At 35.0% G+C, this 22,066-nt stretch overlaps 4 protein-coding genes across 4 annotated transcripts; all 4 read left to right on the top strand.

Annotated features, from left to right (window-relative positions):
• Positions 1-7,977: 7,977 nt before the first annotated feature.
• On the top strand, positions 7,978-11,179 carry LOC110369837 (very-long-chain (3R)-3-hydroxyacyl-CoA dehydratase hpo-8). Its single transcript, XM_021325410.3, has 4 exons — positions 7,978-8,233; positions 8,764-8,881; positions 9,879-10,108; positions 10,376-11,179. Exons 1-4 carry the CDS (start codon positions 8,145-8,147, stop codon positions 10,629-10,631), a joined length of 693 nt encoding a protein of 230 aa, XP_021181085.3. The 5' UTR covers positions 7,978-8,144; the 3' UTR covers positions 10,632-11,179.
• A 1,697-nt stretch (positions 11,180-12,876) lies between these two features.
• LOC110371012 (uncharacterized) lies at positions 12,877-14,617 on the top strand. Its single transcript, XM_021327072.3, has 5 exons — positions 12,877-13,047; positions 13,426-13,564; positions 13,827-13,979; positions 14,065-14,216; positions 14,295-14,617. Exons 1-5 carry the CDS (start codon positions 12,941-12,943, stop codon positions 14,491-14,493), a joined length of 750 nt encoding a protein of 249 aa, XP_021182747.3. The 5' UTR covers positions 12,877-12,940; the 3' UTR covers positions 14,494-14,617.
• Positions 14,618-15,141: 524 nt separating this feature from the next.
• Positions 15,142-17,830, top strand: LOC110384431 (bystin). The gene is made up of 8 exons (XM_021345717.3): positions 15,142-15,379; positions 15,660-15,783; positions 15,871-16,111; positions 16,347-16,503; positions 16,718-16,909; positions 16,987-17,195; positions 17,403-17,553; positions 17,680-17,830. The coding sequence occupies exons 1-8, from the start codon at positions 15,245-15,247 to the stop codon at positions 17,758-17,760; spliced, it is 1,290 nt and encodes a 429-aa protein (XP_021201392.3). The 5' UTR covers positions 15,142-15,244; the 3' UTR covers positions 17,761-17,830.
• A 1,651-nt stretch (positions 17,831-19,481) lies between these two features.
• Rpl30 (Ribosomal protein L30) lies at positions 19,482-21,019 on the top strand. Its single transcript, XM_021325868.3, has 4 exons — positions 19,482-19,593; positions 19,696-19,742; positions 20,013-20,158; positions 20,801-21,019. Exons 2-4 carry the CDS (start codon positions 19,722-19,724, stop codon positions 20,973-20,975), a joined length of 342 nt encoding a protein of 113 aa, XP_021181543.1. The 5' UTR covers positions 19,482-19,593; positions 19,696-19,721; the 3' UTR covers positions 20,976-21,019.
• The last annotated feature ends 1,047 nt before the right edge of the window (positions 21,020-22,066 follow it).

A 22,066-nucleotide genomic window follows, 5' to 3' on the forward strand; every position in this document is an offset into this window, starting at 1 on the left:
GTCCGGGGCTTCCTCTGACGCGGCCCTCACCCGACGCATGGACCAATTTTGTACTTCCGTTAACGCCTAAATAAACACGTCCTCGCGATCTCGCGAGCGGGCGGCCTCTCCCGCCCGTGCCGAGTCCATTTGTAATAAATTTCAATAATGTTCGCTTTAGTAAAACTTTAAGATTGTCCAGCGAGCCGGATTCGGTTAAATTCGACGAAGAGACACGAAGCCGTTTCACATTATTATGGTAGTGTACGACTACACGAGTGGTTAGAAATGCAATAAGTGGTGGATATATTGGGTGCTTTAATTTTATGTATGTAATTTACAGGCTTTTAAGAGAAGTAAATTTTTACATGATGTATTACGTATGGGTATGTGTACAATAGCACTATCTGGCCGTATTTATCATCAACCCTTCCGGTTCATATGTTTAAGTTAATGAAACCAAATATTATCCAAATTGACTTATTAATGTATCTACGTAATTATTCTATTCTAGACTTCAGCTAATTCAGAATGAGGCTTATAAGACTGAGAGACTACGTAATACCGTGAACTGTATTTCCAGAAGCGAGTACCTAAACGATAAACGCTTTCTACCCGTCCTTGCTCCTTGCCTTTACATAGTAGCTAGGTAATGTGTAACACTACTGTGAACGACATACGAACTGCTCCTTGTGGAAGTGCGTTTCTGAGGTTTCACCCGACACACGTGCACACACATTAGTTGCCGCATTGTCTTCAATGAAGCATAACACATCAATGTTTTATCAAACTATTTTCTATTTGTTGTATTCGTTTCTGAAAGTGTGTATGACCAACAGGCGTAACGTACTTCGCGATCTGACGACGAGTGATTACGAACATTACATTCAACTCTGATTAGGTACTTAATGTTGAAGATTTTGTCTCCTTTTTCACTTTAAGTTATGTAATACTATAATTGTGGCTCAAAGTATTAACTTTATGTTGTAATGTGTATCCTAGTTACGGAGTAAGAGATTTCGCCAATATATCATTATAAGCAATAATAAAGCCCACCATATGTTTAGATGTACATCGTGATAATTACGTAAGTGGCCATGACATCCGATGTAAGGTGTACTGTATACAGGCTAGAGCTACGCAGTTGTCGCCTTTGGGATCCTCAAGTATACTTACTTATCGTTCTCGTTATCATCATATCGTACTGTGTCATATCATACAATCATTCCTTATTACATTAATGGTATTAATTATATTGAATTCTAAACATATTTTATTCAGTGCAATGTTTTGCTGAATTTTATTCCTGCTAAGCTTACTGGTCAATTAGAATAAACGAATAATTCTATTTGTGGCACTATCGTTTTAGATGTGGTTTATATACCAAATTCCTCCTCTTAGCTCTTTGCTTGTTATTTGATAAAAATACCGTTTTTACTTATTTCTTTTCAGAACAAGTAATAACTTTAACTGTACGATATGGCAATTTTCTTTTTTATTCATGAATATTAACTTTAAAATATAATCAAAATATTCTTATAGGAATTATATTCAGTTCTGGTACTTAAATCATTTCTTGTTTTTCGAATTAGTATGTGTTAGTTCTACAGATGTTAGTTTTAATAGAACAGGCGCTGTTTCATTTATTTTAACGCATGTTAAACCAAAACGCACTTTGTATACCTACTACTTGTACACAAAGCTATTTTCCTTATGTTCTGTATTTTTTCTACAATATACCTAACTGTCACTCTCATGTGCACATTGCTGTAAACTCAATGTATGCCAAGCCAAGTGGTAGGAGCATTGTTGCGAATGAAAACTGCCAAAATCATTTTTTTGTAACATTTCCAAATTTTAATAAGCAAATATTGTATATTTTATTGTATAATGTTAGACAATAACAGTTCGACTAACACTGCTGTAAGACGCATAAGTACCTACATTCGTAAATGCAAGCAAAACACTTAAATTACACTTTTTATTTACCAGGGAAGTTAGAATAGCCGTGATAAAATTACTTTAAATAATAATCCATCATTAGATTTTGGAATTACATGGAATATCGCACATTAAGTAGTTTGACAATTGTTTTTCTGGGCGAAGTAGGTGGTAATGTAAATAATTAGATATGTAGTGTTAGGTTTGTAAATTGGTCAATTCCCAAATGTACTTATTCTTCAATCTATCTAGTTTATCAAAATTAATAGCTTTGCTTTATATTACTATCATTATATGCCGAGCATTCTAGATCTACATTTAAGCATTGTTATTTGCTTTGGTAGTTATAGAATTACAATTTGCCAGAATGACATAAAATAGATCATATAAATCATATATCATTATGTATATTCTAAAAACGAAAAAAATAACATTAAATGTAGGCCGTTGACATCAAGATACCTGTCTGTTACCGAAGTCACCTGACGATGCAATAAAATTATGATTAAAAATCAAGTTTTCTTGAGATCATGCAATAATATGAACCTTATTTTAAGTTCATGTTCTAATGCTGCTTCAGCCAGCTACTTAAGTATTAATAAATAACTAGAATAAACCGAGTTTCAAAAATATTTACAATAAAACAGTTAAGGTTAAATACTTACATACATATTACATTTTCCGTATATTACGTTATTTTTATCGTAATGTTCCAACAGATTCCTTTAGAAGAACAAAATAGCTATAAAAATACCGACTTTATTATAATAAGCTCTATGAATTAAACAAAACCGAGTGAAATTAGGCTAATCTTATGAGTCAAGTCCCTTTAAATAAGAGCAATTAAATTAATGCGAACATAATTCTCGAAATATTTACAAATGTGAACTAACGCTGATCAATCTCGCCAACATAGCCGCAAACCAGCCAGCTACGGAAACACATTAAAGTTTGAAACACTTTTCACAACGAATTTTATTTATGTGACACGAATATCAGAAAACAACTCAAATCATTGTTAAAACGTGCACAGGCACACTATCCAGAACTGCGTACATCATTTTCTTTATAATTATTTTGTTTACAAACTAGAGCGGTTGAGCTCTACATTCTACACGTCTACAGTTTTTTTTTAAAACCTCCTTAAAACTGTCACATGTGTACATCAATTACGCTAGAATGATTTAGACGTTTGACTAATAGCGCTTAAGCACAGGGTGTAATTTTGTTCATAAGTCATAACGATAACTTAAAATCCTAGATACTAATACTAAAATAATAATATTACTTACCATCGATAAAGTTAACGTAGGTATCTACCGTCTATATAAATGTTGGTTAAACGTAGAGTTTCGAATGCTTAGTATGTTTGCCGGCACACGAGCACCGAGTCTATGAGTGGATACTTGTGAAAACTTCTAGTCTATTCGTAATGCACACTGGTCATTTTCTTCGACATAGGTAATTCTACATTTACGTGGACTTGTTGCTGATTCAACTTGACATGCGCGTAGGTTAGAACTTAAGGTACATGTTGCATTTCTTCTAAACCATCTCGAAGATCGAATGCTGCGAAAACAAAGCCGTCACACATTTCCAAACATACCTAATATTGTACCGAGTGAAGTAATACTTAGGTAATGTAAGACGTGTTGTGCCCATGCGCTTCTTTTACATAACCCTACGCAGAACTGAAGAATGCGATACTTAATATTTTTCAGCCACTACTCATTCTCTATACCTAAGCACGTCATACTTGTACGTGCCAACAGAAAATAATTAACTGTAACACGGTAATTTCTCAGCTGGAGAGACATTCAATCGTCGCTAATACTTTTAATTACGTGAAACATTTTGAGCCGCGCTAAACTGTACTATATAATTTATTCTGTGACTATACGTAATATATTGAATTGTATAAAATAGCATGTAGGTGCCGCGGTTTGTGCTGAGAACGCCCTTCAGAATTAAATAGTTGTAAGTGTAGTAATAAGTGGTCACCTTGCGAAAAGATGTTCGCTTAATCATTTAAAAATTGTTGCCTTGAAATATTTTAGTCACAGAAAACTGGTTGTTTCAGCTTTGAATAATCTCACAATTAAATTAGAATATTGTAACGATAAGTTAAGTATTTTATATTTCAACAACATAAGCGCAAAGTTAACGCGTGCATTGTATTATGTAATTTTGTCTGTGATCGAAATTTATATTGTTAAGCTGAAAAATTAAGCGCACGTATAATTATTTTGAAATGCTAACCGTATTGCTTTATACATTCTGTATGCTTCAACAAGTCATCGATTTTCCCTGTCTTATGGTCCCAATTACCTACCCGCTACCCGCTGGTTTTGCATTTGTTATGTTACATTCAGTTAAAAGATAGAAACTATTACACAAATACTTAGACCTATATGTATCTACTCCATCAGAATTCCAGAAAAAAAACTTGTAATAGTCTTAATTAAATACAAAAGTAGTCCATATTTTATTACTCATGCCTCATTAGCGTTAAATTAGAGAACTTGAATATAATTAATCCAATAAAAATAATTATAAAGTAGCTACTTATCTCCATATATTATATACGCGTAAACATCGACAATAAAGTCTACTTGCCTTCATATACTTTCATTTTGAGATCCCTTTAAATAACGATGCATTCAAAAGCATTACAGAATGTGTGAGTAAATACAAATAGGAATACGTGTATAATAATCTCCTAAACTTTCAAATATCTTATTGTTATTAAATATCCCACTAATTATATAAAAAGTGTACATTTATTTCTGTTATGAACAAGTTCTGTTATTAACAAAATATAATTCTAAAGCATGTTGCGTGCCTACAGAATCGTGACTATGTATAGCTATGTACCTACTTGTAATACTTGTTGAGTTTTTTGCTGTAATGGAAAATGTGTGAAATGTTGGGTATGATCTGACAATGATGGATAGGTAATAAGTTAGCCTATTTATGTGAGTCTGCCGTTAGTAATATAAACGTGGATATAAATGACTGTGTTCGGGATATAAAAGTCGTACTATGTACATATAGTACAAGATAATATTGAGCTTCTTAAATGTTGCATTAATATCTTCGTTAATTTTGAACAGTGGAGAGAAATACACAGTACATTCATTCGTATTTTAGTTGGACAGAAAAGAAAATAGCTTGCTAATACCCGAAATAATGTGTTAACTGTTAAGTATTATTAAATCAGTGTGTAAACATGTTGTATGTGTCGAAGCTATTTCGTAGATCAGCTCACTTTATGATTTCATGGTCGCATTTCATGATGTGGGCAACTTCTTTTGATCGGATCATTAAATCATCAACGGTTAAGGATTTTGTCATCTACATTTGGCCGGATCGTATAAATGAAATATATAACAAAATGTTAAGAACTTCAGTCAGTAGGTATGCATCGGTCAAGTTCTATAGTGATTTTATCGGAGCCCCGCTTTACGCAGCTCCTTTTCTCAAGACCTCTGAATCCTATACCCACTGTATCCACATTGAAGTAGCAGCTGCAGCACCATCGTACGAAAAAGCATTTGCAGCTTGTAATTATTTTACGATGTAAGTGATCTTGATTTCATAAAGAGAGCGTATCTACGATATTGTTACGACGGTTGCAATTTTCAATTACCTAGGCATGCATAAATGTTCGAAACGTCCTACCGGTTCTTTATGTGGTCTATATAAAAATGTGTTTTGATGATCCTGTAACATAATGACGCTTTTGAATCAGATTTTTTTAAAAGGTCAGGAACCGTTTGCTCCTGAAATTAAATTATATAGGTTGTATTCGTACCGAGCAATAATTATGTTTTAACAAATTGTACATGCTACCTATACTCAATTATAACGCCAAGATCTTAGCTTGCCCGGGTAGTTCAAATCCCATTTTTATACTTACTTATAAAATTATGACTACTGTTCAGTGTAAATAGATAATTACCGGCATGGAACGCATTGTTTTAAGAAACTTCACTCCTATAGCAATTATTTATTTTATGCACCCAATAATGATAGTGACAACGATCAATATTTTATTTACATCTACGTTATTCTAAGCACTGACTGGAAAGATATTATGACAGTTAATTTATAAGCCACAAATTTTTGCTTTAGGTATACTTTTTATACAAATTATTGAACGTTTGTTCATTATTGTTATAATAATATGCGTAAACGGTACATGTTGAATACTTACATGTACGTACTTAGAGCATTATAAACAGAGCACATTAGTCACATAGTTAATCAAAAGTTTGCATTCATTGAACAGCGCAAAATTCTCGTGGAATAAGTTCAGTGGAATAAAATATCACGCACATGCGACATCTTGTTTTATTAATTAACTTACGAGTTTTCCGATACCTATTCACCATTACCATAAAAAAACCACTGCATTGTACAGCTGGTACCTCCCTACAACTACGCCCAGTCCGCCCCTTCCCGCGAGAAGGAGGACTTAGGTAGGTAAACATTTATCAGTAAGTATCTATCTATCCGTTCCACAGAAACTGTCTTATTTACGGCTGTTCCTAATATTCTGTCGTTCTGTTAATTTGCTTACCCGCTCGTCAATTTTTACGTTAGTTCTAAACAACGTAAATCCCTGCCCCAGTACCTACCCAAGCAAACAACAGATAAAAATAGAATATTGGGAACTGCCGTTCCTTTGAATTTTTGTCTCTTTAGTATAACAGCACAATCACTGCTATTTCATTTCACAAAGAAAATCTAAAGATTATACGAGTAAATTAAAAAATGAAACGGACCTAACATTGAACCTTGTGGAACACCCATTGTCATCTTAAGTCAAACAGCTTTTTGATAGGTACCTACCTTTAAGGTATAAGCAAAAGGATTGTATTACGACAAGCGATGTAAGTATGTATTTCTTATTCCTCAAGCTTCAGCAGAAGTATTTCATGGTATACGTAGGTAATCGAACGCTTTCGAAAGGACACTGAAGACTTCAAAAGTCTTGAGTTTCCACCCAAACATTCAAGATGATCGTGATCAAGAGAACATTGCCGTCAGTTGTGCCTATAGTGAACCCGTCTTGTTTCTTGTGGAAGATTTATATTAGAACATATGTAGGTAGGTAACATAAACTATTGAAACATTTTATTACTGAGAACGAGTAAGGCAGACACATATGTACTTTGCTGAGTCGTCTGTGCTCGGTAATTACTACTTAAAAGTACAGAAGTATTTAGGAAAATGTGTATTATATACCGTGATGAAATGAGGGTTTTCTAAAATGGCGTCCACGAGGTGGCAGCACCGAGTCGTCAGGTCCAGGTAACTGTCAAAGTGCTTATCTTTACTATGAATAGTGAACGATTTTAGTGTTTTTTTTTATTTATTTTATAATTAAAGCACTGCATTATTGTTTTACTATTGAGGTTGAGTAAATAAAAAAAACTAAATCATATTGTGTTAACAAATTTTTCAACAAGCTTTTCCTTAGTACCAGTGACTTTTGCACCCTCTCTCTTAGCTCAATTTTTAGTTCGGAAACCTTATTCTGACCGTAGTCCATAATAAAATCAATAACACTTCCAATATAACAGAATTTCAATAAACAATAAGTTCGGACCCTACAATTCCATACTATTTGACAGCTGTTTGGACCTGACGCATACGAAGCGCCGCCTGGCGGCAGAAAAAGTATCGAAAACCCTCATTGAAATCATCATCATCCTCCGAGCCTTTTCCCAATCACGTTGGGGTCGGCTTCCAGTCTAACCGGATTCAGCTGAGTACCAGTGCTTTACAAGAAGCGACTGCCTATCTGACCTCCTCAACCCAGTAACCCGGGCAACCCGATACCCCTTGGTTAGACTGGTGTCAGACTTTCTGGCTTCTGACTACCCGTAACGATTGCCAAGGATGTTCACTGAAACCCTCATTGAAAAACTACCGAAAATTCGTCCAAAAACTAACTTACTCTATGTTTACTCTATGGTTTAAAACTGACCTCAAAAATGCCTCAAAATGACGTAGCAAAGGAGACGTCATCTAGCAAACGTCATTCGTGTTGTGTCAGTAGTGTCAAAAGAAAAGAAGGTGCTGGTCACTGCTCGGGGCTCGGCCCGGTGAACAATTTAATTTACTTCACGAAAATACACTTAAATTCAGCCACAAAATAAATATCCATTTTACTTTTACGCTAAGTTGCACATATCTTTTACTGGATTTCATACATTATGGCCGAAAAAAGCAAAAAGGTTAAATCGGGCCCCTCCGCAATAGGAAAGTTCTATCTTTTAGCGTATAATGGTATTCAAACTTTGGGGTAAGTGAACCATATACTTCATATAAAATATGTATTTTAAATTATCTCTGTAATCTTCGATAATCTTTACGTGCGAATAACATTCAATAGATAAACTACGTAAACAACTTGTTGAAAAAAAACTATTATAAGACTTAAGAGCAGTGTAACGTTAACTGGTACCGTTGTTCAGTTTTTACTGTTTCATTTAGCATACCATAGCGTGGTTTACCGTAATATGACTTCTTGTAATTATTTGATTATTTTTTTATTTACCCATACCTAATATTTATTCAATTCATTCAACTTCTAGAAATTACAGACTAGTAAGAAGCTATTGAGTAGTTACTATGTAAAGATATACTTGAGTATGAATTTCCAATGCAAGACATTTGAATAATACAGGTTCTCTACTAAGTACATATAAATACTTCTACATATATTTCTTTGTACAGCTTTGATTACAATTCTTCATAATATTAACTAATCTATTCTATTGATGGGAAAATAAATCGCTACTTAATATACAACATTACTGACAATTGTTCCAGGTGGTCTTATATGTTGCTACAAACACTATCACATTTTCTGAACCGTGGTAGTTTGGACACATTTTGGCCTGTAATCAAAACAACAGTTGTTATATTCCAAAATGCTGCAGTACTTGAAGTGAGTATTAAAAATAAATAGTTAAGTTTAGTTATAAACAAATTGAAACACTCTTATTTTCCCAGAAGGTGAAAATTTTAAATACTTTCCTGCTACATCATTTACATGAATGATACATATTTATTTATTTTAACTCTATTGTTACTAATACTGCATATTGATCATAGACTATCCTTAATTAGGATAGTCATGTCTACCAAACGCTAAGTAATATCAGACAGTATCACTACATAGTATAAAACAAAGTTGATTTTTCTGTCCCTATATCAACCGATTTTCATACAGTTTTTTTTTTATTAGGTAGAGTGATTAAAGAGGAAGGTTTATGTGTATAATAATATACATTAAATAGTGGGGAAATACTATTATCCCGAGCGAAGCCGGGGGCGGGTCGCTAGTTCAGAGTATAATAATAATAAGGATTTATATAAATATGTTGATAATAGGTTTAAAATACAAGTGACTCTTGAGAGATCATTATTACTACCATCTCAAATTGAATTGTAAATGAATTCATTTAAACCACATTCCATCACCATACTTGTTTTAATGACTGTAATGCAACAATGTAATGAGTTCATTAAAGTCTGCAAATAGGCCTGTGTGCTAATTTGAACTATTACTTTTTTTTTGCAATGTGCTACTAGAAGTAAGCCCGTAAAATAGAAACTGCAACCATAGATATAGGGAAAATTATACTTGTAAACTATTTCAAATAGCATAACATTACTACCCAAAGGAGTAGGAATTTAAATTACAATTGAAAATACTGTTTGTATTTAAATTATGACCTGTAATATGAGCACTATACATATGCATGATTTGGCCCCACTCCACACAATATAATGCAAATGCGAACATAGTAAGTAGTTGATGTGCACTGGATAATTACCCCTTATAAAAAAAAAACTGATCATTGTGACAAACTTTCACAAAAAATACTGCCAGTGTTTTGAATTTTAAGTCAGCAATGTTTTTTTTTTTTATTTGATTTCAGGTTGTACATTCGTTAATAGGCCTAGTACCCTCAGGAGTTGCCGTGGTCCTGCCTCAAGTATATTCACGTGTGTTCCTGGTATGTGGGTGTCTACTAGCCACTGAATCAGCACCTGTTAGCCCTGGTCTACCTCTGTGTATACTTGCCTGGTCTATCACGGAAATTATAAGATATGCATACTACACACTCAATTTGATAAATTGTGTGCCACAGCCACTGCTGTTTATGAGGTAATGTATAATTTTAACTAATAACTATGTTTTATTTTCCTAATGTTAATGTTTACAGACTTCAAGGACACTAGCTAATTGAAAAACGTTTGTTTTCCTTCTATAAAAACATTTTATTTACACTACGCTACGTAGGCAATAAGTACCGTACTAACAGCCGCCATATTTGCGTAAGACACGCGGTCACGTGATTTACCGATCATATTTTCTGATTGAAACAATATGCATGAGTGCATCTACAATAATAGTAATTTCTTTTGTTTGCAGATATTCAACATTTTTAATACTGTATCCAATTGGAATAACAGGAGAGCTCTTATGCATGTATCATTCATTGGACGAGGTCGTCGAGAAACAACTTCTTACAATTTCTATGCCCAATACATGGAATGTGGCATTTAATTATTACTACTTCTTAGTCTTCTACATGTTTTTGTACATTCCCATATTCCCGTTCTTATACGGGCACATGTTGGCACAAAGGAGAAAAATGCTCGGAAATGACACCAAGAAATCAAAATAATAACACCAATTACAAAAATATATTTTATCGCACTTATCACATTGATAAGTTTTATTTTGAATATGCAATGTAGATAGTATTTTTGATTTACAACTTTACACTGTATTAGTTTACACCAAAAAGTCACCAAGCAGCTTGTTACCCGCATCGGGTTGGCTTGTCGTGCGTCATTGAATCACGGCGCGCGATTTATCCGCACCGTATCTATTTGACGTAATTATCGCGTAGATACTATACCAATATGGTAGACGTCGTTAAGCAGGAAGCAAGTTTACATGCAAACAATTCAAAGACAAAAATCTGAGCTTGCGGCACGTGCACAGCAGGGCCAAGGCCGTGCGCTTATATTTATGAATCGAAAAACCTTTATTCGTTAACGACCTGTTAAAAGAATACTCATTTGTTACATTGCATTACTTTAACATAGGTCTAATAGTGGATACGGTTAGTTATTAGGTAATATTAATGGTGGGCTGGGACATTGAATGCTATTTAATTTATTTTCGGTTGGCTGGTTATGGGAAATGACATGAATAAATATTTTTTTTAACCTAAAAAATGTTTTATTTACATTTAAACACCAGTTAATCCAAGGAGTAGTCGATCCGTGGAAGGGTGAATCTTGACATGTAACCATGATGGTTATGCCTACTTACCTACCTAAGTTTAAGGATATCGAAAATCCATAGAAAGATTTATGATCATTAAGTATGTATAAGTATACTTATACGTACTTATCCTAACTAATATTATAAATGTGAAAGTAACTCTGTCTGTCTGTCTGTCTTTTCTTCACGCCTAAACTACTGAACCGATTTGTGTGAAATTTGGTACAGACATAGTTTGGAACTTGAGAAAGGACATAGGATAGTTCTTATTTCAAAAAAAATATATATATTCCGGACATATAGCGCCATCTATTGGTCAAACCAAAAATATGCCTAAGGCGGCCAACCGTCCCGCATTCTGCGGGACTGTCCCGCAATGCTTGACGAAATCCCGTTTTGAAATTATTAGTAAAATAGTCCCGCAAAACGTTGTATGCGTCCCGCATGTCCCGCATCCCTATTTTTCTACCACACTTCTACTCAACACCCACCTGCGCGCACGCTCAACAGTGCAGGAACACAGATTACCTATACCTCTAATATAATCTCGTTCTCTTTATTTCTACAGAACTCGTGAGGCCTAATGATTTTGAAATTCAAATAAGACATTAGTGCACGCTGTGACACTGTGATATTGATGGGTTAAATTATAGCTTTTTGCTTACGGTTTTTATTTTATCAGTTCCGTTCGATCATTTTTCAATGCCCCCCCTTCCCCCTTTTCACGAAAGGTTAAGTCCCGCATTCAGTTTTCGGAAAGTTGGCCGCCTTAAATATGCCGGAAGTCACTATTCCATGCGAACGAAGTCGCGGGCAAAAGCTAGTACCACATATGTGTATAAGTAGCTTAACTAGCTACACGACAACAAGACCCCTATCATAATCATGTAGGTCTGCAATGTTTTAGATAGGTACCTATTATACCTACTTAAATTAATCAAATGTTTACTTAGATAACATAGGTATTCAGATCTAATCGATCACCGCGCGTGTTAATGAAACCTCATTAAATCAACAAGTCTTTTATGCTCTAAAATCTGATTTTCGGGAATTGACCCGCGTCCGAGGGCATATTCTTCCGGGGCGCCTATTATCTCTATGTCACCCCAACAGCGAAAGTATTTTCAAATCAGTTCAGTGCATAGGTACCTACCTATAATCCTAGCCATAGGATACAAACAAAAGTTTAGATTCTGACTTAATTGTAATGTGACGAAATAACTTACCCGATTGTAAAAACGAAGGTATGTAGGTTGTAGGCAGGCACACAAACCAATCTTCTTCTGGGATGTGAGCGCACCCACAGGCAACGGTTGATCAAATTAGTTACGTAGGTACCATATCTGGGGACATGCGCAGTTTTTTTTAATTGGTAAGTACCTAAAAACGATTGTACCTATCTCCTGGTGTTTTCGCTACCGTACTAGTACTTGGTAGTATTCCATCAGCTGTAAATAGCTATCGTAATATAATTAAACGATGTTATTGTTGATAACACTGAAATAAACAGATTATGTGCCGTTTAAGTCCTCATCAATTATGATCCATATCTTCAATGTAAGTGTAATCACCAATGATTTGTACTAAAGACTATGATAGACAAAGGTATTTGGTAAACCCGTTATCTTTACCTTGCTGGGAGTATTAAAATTATTTAGACTAATAACGAAATCACAGTCGATAAGACGTCTTCACAGCAAAATGGATAAAAAATATACAGCGTTGGTGCTGGCCTTCTTGGTGGCTGCGGCAGATGCCAACTCTATAATCCTAAAAACCCCACCAACATCAAAGTTGTTGGAAGCAGGGTAAGTTCTTTTTTACACTATTAAGATAGCTATGGATATTATAGCCTTTCTCTTAGCGATAACCGACAAGGCAGCATTTTTCTGGCTATTCCAGTGGGAAACGTGCACGGTATTCACTGTCCCCCTCGTTATACCTGTTACTTGGATGATTCTATCGCGATCTTTACGGGCATTAAGTTCTTAGATAGGTACTCATACCACGTTTCATTTCCGTTGACTTTCGACTTCTACTGACGTATCGTAATTTTCCTTGAGTACCTACGCAGGATCTACTTTACAAAAGGTAGCAACTTTTAGGGCACAGACGGCAGCTGCTAACTTCTTATCATACCGCAGTGCACCATTTGGCTTCATTAAACATGTCTTGTATTCTTGCAGCCGTAATTGGGGTGATCTTGGACAGTCTGCTACGGTCAACGACTATGTGGACAATACCATTGACATGATCGTGCCCTTCATCCAGAAGCATGGCCTGGATCCAATGGAGCTGCCGGACGTCATCGAAGGTTTTGAAGTCGTGAGTACATACTACATACCTATTATGTTTGTAGATGCTAGGTACTGAATCAACTGCCTCTATAGTCTCTTGGACGAGAAGCGTGAATTCTGTGCATGGGGTCTCAGGTCCAATTCCCGAGTTGTACCGAAATTACTATGTTGATGTTAAGAACGGTGTCTTGTATGCACGTGAACGTCGGTCGTGTCTGTTCTCCGACCGTGTCGGACAATAGATATTAAATGAATGTTGCAAGAAATATTAATGTTGTTTTTTTTTCCAGAGACCTTTGCTGATCACGTATAGCGCGTGGTTGAAGATACACGATGGGTACATGACTGGTCTTGTGAACGTGTCCCGCTCTGGCGACCAGGAAGTTAACTACTTCGCCAAGATGTTGCGTGTGCGCGTGCAACTGCAATTCACTGATCTTAAGGTTAGATTCTCTAACTTTAGTATTTATATTTCTGTGCATTTTTTTATTCACAGTTAATAAAAACGTTCATGTTTCCTCGTTTCAGTTCATCTACAAATACTTGGTGAAAGTGATGAACTTGGGACCTACAGGTGGTATCATCGCAACCCTCAACCGCTTCCGTGTTATCGTCGATGTTTTAATTGACTTCAACAATGACGAGATACAACTTCAACAGTTCAGGCTCACTGACATCGGGTAAGTTTCTCTTTTGTACCTTCTATCCTTCAACTAAATGTATAAACACTTGTATTAAAATTTTATTTTTATCCTCAGCCGTCTTCGCGTGCGATTCACTGGCAACATTTTGACTGACTGGCTGGTAAACCCCGTACTCAACGTGTTCGTCAGAATCTTCGACACCATCATTATCAAAATCGTTGAAATTAATATCCGTAATGCTGCACAAAGTGGAATCGACGCTATCAACGCTGCTGTTAAAGATGTGATCAACACTATTGAATCGTTTAATTAGTTTTATGACTATCTTTATTACTTACCCTGCAAATAAAAGAACATCTACGTAACCTAACAATTACTGACTAATTACGTGTAAATATAATGCCGTACAGTACAATAAATCATTTTAAAAATTACAATGCGTTTTATTGATACTTTTAATCACAATAAGACCTCTGTGCAGGCAGGATAACAATCTACCAACATTACAGACTGCTGCTACATGTTATGTTCAGCTAAAATATTCTTGGTAAGAAATAAAAGACAGAAATTCGACCATTCCCTATCAGTTACCGAATCGCTGAGCTATAGTTCCGAGCTCAGATAAGAGCTTATCATTCACGTACCTCCATCATCCTCCGAGCCTTTTTCCCAACTATGTTGGGGTCGGCTTCCAGTCTAACCGGATGTATTTACAAAGAGAGACTGCCCTATCTGACCCTCGGCTATCTAAGGGGACTATCTGATTCACGTACGGGGGTATGTACGTGAATCAGATAGTCACCTGCAAAATATTGCACCTTGTGATCGATCGACCCAGGATTTTGTTATTTAGCAGCAAGCTCCTCTGCTGAGTTGATACATTGATTGAAATCCGGTTCTGATTTTTGAACGAATCCTATATCGTCTGTGGTCGTAATCTTGACAACTGTCATGAAATAAAATGTCAAATCTAAATTGAATGCACCACATGTTTTTGATTTGCCTTCCTTGATTCTGTGTGTGTTAAGCGGGCTGTATTAAAGTTTGTTTGAAATAGTATTACGATGGGAAAAGCTAAAAAGTTTAAACCTTCCCAAGTAGGGAAGAATTTAGCTTTAGCAGATCAAATCGAATCCGTTAACTCTGTGAGGAGTAAAAATAGAACGAAAGAGAGGAACAGGCACGATGATGATGAAGAGGTACGTCTTAGATTATTTCTCATTCAAGAAACTAATTAGCTTGGTACTGCTGTCTACAAATTGAAAAGCTAACCTCGTTTGTATTAGTCTTTGAGCTATGTACTATTTGTTTTAGAAGAACCTCTCCGATTCTTTAAAATTATTTCACCATCTAGGTGTTTGTTTACTTGTCTTGTTGCAGTCTTCTTATTTTGGAGAACGATTATTTTCTTTTTTACTATGAAAACTAAAAATTATTCTAATAGATTTACAATATTAATAGTATTTTATAATTCCTTAGTTTGTCAATGCAGACTTATCTAAAAAAATCTTAAAAGCTGCAAGGAGGCAACAAGCTGAATTAGGTGATGCGGAAGAAGGGCCGTCTCCTGCAAAACATGTAACTCTTCCTGCTACATTCAAAGGTATTTAAGTTGAAATAATTATTTTCAAAATTTGTGTCTATAATTCATGTTGAAATATTTATGTAAAAATTGTTTTCCTAAAAACAGATGCAGATTCTGATGATGATACTGGATCAGACAAAGATGATTTGGAGCCAGACACCTATTATGATAATGTTGAAATCAATGAGGAAGATGAAGAAGCTCTTAGAATGTTCATGTCATCTAAACCGGAACGGACAAGAACACTGGCAGACATCATAAAAGAAAAGATCACTGATAAACATACTGAACTACAGACTCAGTTCTCAGATGTAGAAACATTGAAGTTGCAAAATATTGATCCAAGGTAAGATCCAGGGTTTCTCTACAAACTGCAACATTTTGTAATTTTTTTGATAAATCACTTTCATCACCTCTGCTTCTGTTACACATCCCATTGGAATTCCTTGTAAACAATTTTTGATGAGTTACCTCTGGCCTTATTGTGGAAGGGGTATCTAACACTTATATAATTAATTGCACTAGTATTTTGAGATTAGCATGTTAAACAGACTTCAGTTAAACTGTTTTAATATTTCCAGGATTAAAACAATGTATGAGGGTGTGAGAGATGTCTTGCAAAAGTACAGATCAGGAAAGCTGCCTAAGGCATTCAAAATGGTTCCACATTTACAGAATTGGGAACAGATATTGTACATAACAGAGCCAACCACCTGGTCCGCAGCTGCCATGTATCAAGTAAGATTTATTATATTATTTAGATTGAAGCTAATATTTATTTTGCTACATTTGATGAATACTGAGAACCAGTTCTAATGCACAAAGCAACCTTCTGGTTTTATGCAAACTGAGATTGAAAAGAAATCCTGGTATTAATAAATTACTGCTTTGTTATTAGTGTTTCCAATCCCAACACCTAATATGTTAAAACTTTTAAAATTATTATTCCTAGGCAACCAGAATTTTTGCATCAAACCTAAAAGAGAAGATGGCACAAAGATTTTACAACTTAGTACTCCTACCTCGTGTCCGAGATGACCTTGCTGAATATAAAAGATTGAACTTTCATCTATATCAAGCATTACGGAAAGCACTGTTCAAGCCAGGTGCTTTCATGAAGGGTATACTACTGCCATTGTTGGAGGTAAAAACTAACTTTTGTTGTGTTTGTATACCAGGATTAACCTCCCAGAACTTTCTTATAATTTTTAAATTTTTCAGTCAGGGGATTGCACTTTACGTGAAGCCATAATAGTGGGTTCAGTACTGGCACGTAACTCTGTGCCCGTACTGCATTCAAGTGCAGCAATGTTAAAGATTGCTGAAATGGACTACACTGGAGCTAATTCCATATTTTTAAGAATACTCTTTGACAAGAAGTATGCTTTGCCGTACAGAGTTGTAGACTCTGTTGTCTTCCATTTCATAAGGTAAAAATATTTTAGATGTACTGGTTTTTCCAGGGTCCATACCACATTGGTAAAATAGAGCTACCAAGATAGTCACACAGTCAGAATTTGAAAATTATAATAATTCAACTTTGGAGTCAATTTTACTCTCTAATTTGCCACCTTGTCATGTGTTTGCAGAAATGACTCTTACTACTAGTCATATTCACAATACTGTTTATTTTCAAGGTTCCAAGGTGATCATCGCAATTTGCCAGTATTGTGGCATCAGTCACTGTTAACATTTGTTCAGCGTTACAAGGCAGACATATCTACTGAACAGAGAGATGCCCTTTTGGAATTACTGAGGAAACAGTCCCATCCAACCATCACACCAGAGGTTCTACGATTTACTTATTTTTCTTATCAAAAATATACCATTGGTTACAATTTATATACTAAAGTAAAGCTTAGTTGCCATTATAATTATGCAAAGGTATTTTATAAAGTAATATTTTCTTTACAGATCCGAAGAGAATTACAGGCCGCCAAATGCAGGGATATTGAAGTGAATGAATCCATACCAAGTGCAATGGTGGTTGAATAAATTTTTAATTATAAACTAAAATAAAAACTTGTCTTTTTCCTTAATAAATATTTATTAATTCTACATACATTTATGTTACGTGTCATTTAAATATTATTCTAAAACTTGGGAAGTACTATAGGTCTATCAACCTGACTGGATACCAAGTGTATAGCTGGTAGCACTGACGCCCCGCAGTCACATTTACGACCTGATATGTAATCAAATGAACCAATTCTGCAGTTGCATTTTTCACAGTTCAGTTTACCCTTAGTCCACTCCTCCTTTTCTATTTTATCTTTGATCCATACGGGCACATTGTCCTCCCTCATGTAAATAAACCTCTTCATGTCATAGCTCGCACATTGTTTCGGATCACATGTAACTGAGTTATCCAATATGTACGAATTATCAAATAATATGTGGCGACATTTGTGGCACTTAACTACTGGCAAACTCATATTTCATAGCTCTGAAACTATATTTCAAAATTGATTTTATTTTGGCTTGGTACCTGTAGTTATTGGTGCCTTTAACTTTAACTTGCAATAAATAACTATCTCTATCTATCAAAACCAATGATCAAAACGTACTCTGATACTCTGTGAAATAACTTTTCTGTGGTCGGTTGTTTCGTTCACGCACAAGCACACGTCACGTCAAGCAAGAAAGTCCAAGTGTTGCCAACAAAACTTTCGAGATTCGCCGCGTACGCGTCAAGTCCTATGTATAATTCCCCGTAAAAATGCCCCAGCATTTTTGGAATGAAGGCCTTGTTTTGATTTACAATTTGTATTTATTTATACTACTACCACCCTGTTGCGGTTATGTAGGTGAAAAACAAAAAAAAGGAGGGAATCAAATTTACAAAACAGCGCAGCACGATTGCAGCGAGAACATTAAAATTTCTTTATTTTATAATATGATAACCTTCCTTTAATTAATAATTACGATAATTAATTACAAGAGATTTTTTCCATATTATGTTCCAATAATGTTACATTTCCTGACCTATTTCAAATTTCAATTTATATTGTTATTGTTAATAAAATATTTTTTTTTTGTATAAAATATACGCTTTTCCACATTTTCAGTTTTGTCTAGATTCCCAAAATTTCTAGCTGAGCTGAGCCTAGAAAATAAAACAGCAAATTAATTACGTTCTTGGAAGCAGGGTAAAAAACTTGCAACATTGTTTAATGAATCATATATAATCGTTCATTCATTCTTTCCATATTTGTCCCATGGAATTAGTTAGTACCTGGAAGGCTTACTTGAAATCTTTCAACATATAAAAATGAACTATATGCTCATACAAAGTATTTTTTAAATAACCACTATCTACTTAGTTAGACTGTCTCACTTGAGCGAAGTGAGCTCAAGTGAGATATTTTTTCTTGGTGTGTCTCTTTCGCACAATTGCCATATAAAATGTTGTTATCGTATGAACTGGCTTTTTTGATTTCTACGTTTAAAAAAGAGCTATTATACCGTATATTGGATAGTAAAATGATGAACAATATTATGTGCTATGAGTATGTGTGGGAAAAAATCGTATTCTGGTTGTAGATTATCTTTTCACAGGTAAGTTTGACATAAATAGGAACTAGGGTGACTACAGTTTTCGCGTAGAGACGTATATTTATCCCTATTATCGCCAAATTCTACAGATTAGAATACTTAAACTAGTTAGAAAGAGACGAACTAAGATTTATGACCTCTCGCTCGGCTCAGCCGCACAGTAAGCCATCCAGTTGTACGTAGTTCTTACTAATTCCATGACTTGTTCTTCATTTAAGCATTCTTCGTTCGTCATTCATTCGCTCTTTTCTATCTAGCGCGTTTTTACGGAAGGTGTGTTGAGTTAGCGTTCTTCTTTAATAATTTAAAATAAATCATAAAAATACCTACTAAATAGTATAAAAGAGATACTAAATTGTCATTTTCTTCTTTCAGTAATTCGTGGTGAAAACAAATTCACAATGGTTGCGGCCAAGAAACAGGTTAGTCTCTTGTACACGTGTTTCTATCGGCAGGACTTATACGGGTGTATTTGATATATTTTTGTTAAATATCCCTAAAACAGAAGTCCAATATTAAATGATACAAGATAGGCTTGTTTATTAAATAATTTGCAAGGTTGAGAAAGTATCGCACAAGGCATCGATCCTTAAATATTCTGAGAAATCTTTTTAGGTTAGGACCTGAAAGTGCTAGTAAAATAAATTCAGTGTTGAACTTGGCATCACTAATATAAATCTTTCTATTTTCAGAAAAAGACCATCGAGTCTATCAACTCCCGCCTGGCCCTGGTTATGAAATCTGGCAAATACTGTCTTGGATACAAACAGACACTGAAGACTCTTCGCCAGGGCAAAGCTAAACTGGTCATCATCGCTAAGAATGCTCCTCCTCTAAGGTAAGACTACTGAGAAGTAGAGTTTCCCAATATACTGTCATAGGGAAGCATATGGAGTCTTAGGACAAAGAAGTATGGTTTCCCTCACTGTGTTTCATGAAGCAGTCTTGTTCAATTTGGTTATTTCCTGATATATTTTTGTATCAATATCAAAAGTACGAAAAGACCAATTTTGAAGATTTAAGTTGAATAACTTATGATAAATAAAATCTATGAAATTAATAATTGTCATCATGAAAAAAAATGATGGGAAAATGATGAACCTGATTTAAAAGATAAAACTTGATTGCTTCTGACTCACATGGGAGACCTATGGAGTAGTCTTAACTCTTGCTGAACTTTGGCTGGTAAGCAATTTTTTATCTTATTGTCTTTTTTAATTTATGTATGTTAGAAGAAATTTGGAAAGTCTGAAGTGGCCCCTATGACGGTGCAGTAAACAGTTATCCCTAAAAATTAAGACTACTGTGCACTCAAACCGCACGAAATTCAGTTGCCAAGTTATTGAATGCAGTTATATAGTTTCATTTGAAAAAGCTAATTTATGTACTGAATTATATTAAAAATGTATTATTTTTTCAGAAGTATTTCAGTAATATAATTAATCCATTTGTTTATTTATCTAAACCATTTTTGTTGCAGGAAATCAGAAATTGAGTACTACGCTCTCCTTGCCAAGACTGGAGTCCATCACTACAGTGGAAACAACATTGAGTTAGGCACAGCATGCGGAAAGTACTACAGGGTGTGCACACTCGCCATCACCGACCCCGGTGACTCGGACATCATTACCACTCTGCCTGAAGCGCAGGGTTAGATGTATCTTCTATCTATAATATAATTTTTAAAAACCCAATATAATGTTTCATTTTAATTACCTTCATTTAGGTTGACTTTTATTCAGAAACATGGGGGTAAAGTTAACCCTAGTTCAAATGATTGGTGATTCCTGTCTTAGTTTGGGTGTAATTTCTTATCAGGGGCACGATTCCGCTAACTTAGCGACAGTGGCGTGGGGGAGGCAGGGGGGGCAAATTCCCCGGGCGGCACCTTTTAGGGGGCGGCAAAATTTACCCAATTAAAAAAAAAATTGTTCGCAACTAGTATCTGCGCCGCTACATAAAACTGTTTAACAATAACAAAATTTTAAACAAGAAAGTTGAAACTTTTTAAACTTATTATTGTTAAAATTTGGTAGGTACTTAAAACACACGTGACACTACATTTTACGTAATTTTGGTTTTGAGTCTTAAATAAATAATAATTAAAATCTCGCGCTCGCTTCGCTCGCGTATTCAGAAACTGTATTATGGCCCTTATTTTTGCATTTGTCAACAAACAAAACGTTAAGTACGTTTGGGCTAAGTTTTACGTCATTTTTGTTTTAAGTCCGATAAAAATTTCGCGCTCACTTCGCTCGCGTATTCAAAAACGATATGCCCTTATTTTTGCATCTGTCAACAAACAAAAAGTTAAGTACCTTTGGGCTAAGTTTTACGTAATTTTTGGTTTAGGTCCGATAAAAATTTCGCGCTCGCTTCGCTCGCGCATTTGGAATTTTTATACCTTCAAGAAATCAAGTAACAAAGATGTGTGGCATTATTATTAAAAAAATATTTTTCAATCAAGAAATACAATTGTTTTATTTTTTCCTAACGCTTGTGTACGCAACTGTACCATATTAATAAATACTAACCTACCAAGTTAAGAACGTTGCTTAGACATATGGCACGGCCGCTTTTTTGTACCTATCCGAACTTGGTCGGATTATGTAAGAAAAGAGATGTGTATATATATACACATCTCTTTTCTTCTAAAGTCTATGGATTAAAAAAAGTTCCGCCAGGAGTGTGCGTTCGCGCAGCGGAATGTTGTTGAATTTAAAGATTTTAATTATGCAGATAATTA

The sequence above is a fragment of the Helicoverpa armigera genome, chromosome 5, assembly GCF_030705265.1.
Source record: "Helicoverpa armigera isolate CAAS_96S chromosome 5, ASM3070526v1, whole genome shotgun sequence".
Taxonomy (NCBI): Eukaryota; Metazoa; Arthropoda; class Insecta; order Lepidoptera; family Noctuidae; genus Helicoverpa; species Helicoverpa armigera.

Excerpts from the sequence above, each read along its gene's own strand:
- Rpl30 (XM_021325868.3), top strand. The coding sequence starts at position 19,722 with ATGGTTGCGGCCAAGAAACAG. Across the intron at positions 19,743-20,012 it reads TGGTTGCGGCCAAGAAACAG|AAAAAGACCATCGAGTCTAT; the intron begins GTTAGTCTCTTG and ends TTCTATTTTCAG. Across the intron at positions 20,159-20,800 it reads AAGAATGCTCCTCCTCTAAG|GAAATCAGAAATTGAGTACT; the intron begins GTAAGACTACTG and ends TTTTTGTTGCAG.
- LOC110384431 (XM_021345717.3), top strand. The coding sequence starts at position 15,245 with ATGGGAAAAGCTAAAAAGTTTAAACCTTCCCAAGTAGGGAAGAATTTA. Across the intron at positions 16,112-16,346 it reads TTGCAAAATATTGATCCAAG|GATTAAAACAATGTATGAGG; the intron begins GTAAGATCCAGG and ends TAATATTTCCAG. Across the intron at positions 16,504-16,717 it reads CCGCAGCTGCCATGTATCAA|GCAACCAGAATTTTTGCATC; the intron begins GTAAGATTTATT and ends TATTATTCCTAG.
- LOC110371012 (XM_021327072.3), top strand. The coding sequence starts at position 12,941 with ATGGATAAAAAATATACAGCGTTGGTGCTGGCCTTCTTGGTGGCTGCG. Across the intron at positions 13,980-14,064 it reads TGCAATTCACTGATCTTAAG|TTCATCTACAAATACTTGGT; the intron begins GTTAGATTCTCT and ends TCCTCGTTTCAG. Across the intron at positions 14,217-14,294 it reads TTCAGGCTCACTGACATCGG|CCGTCTTCGCGTGCGATTCA; the intron begins GTAAGTTTCTCT and ends TTTTATCCTCAG.
- LOC110369837 (XM_021325410.3), top strand. The coding sequence starts at position 8,145 with ATGGCCGAAAAAAGCAAAAAGGTTAAATCGGGCCCCTCCGCAATAGGA. Across the intron at positions 8,882-9,878 it reads AAAATGCTGCAGTACTTGAA|GTTGTACATTCGTTAATAGG; the intron begins GTGAGTATTAAA and ends ATTTGATTTCAG. Across the intron at positions 10,109-10,375 it reads CAGCCACTGCTGTTTATGAG|ATATTCAACATTTTTAATAC; the intron begins GTAATGTATAAT and ends TTTTGTTTGCAG.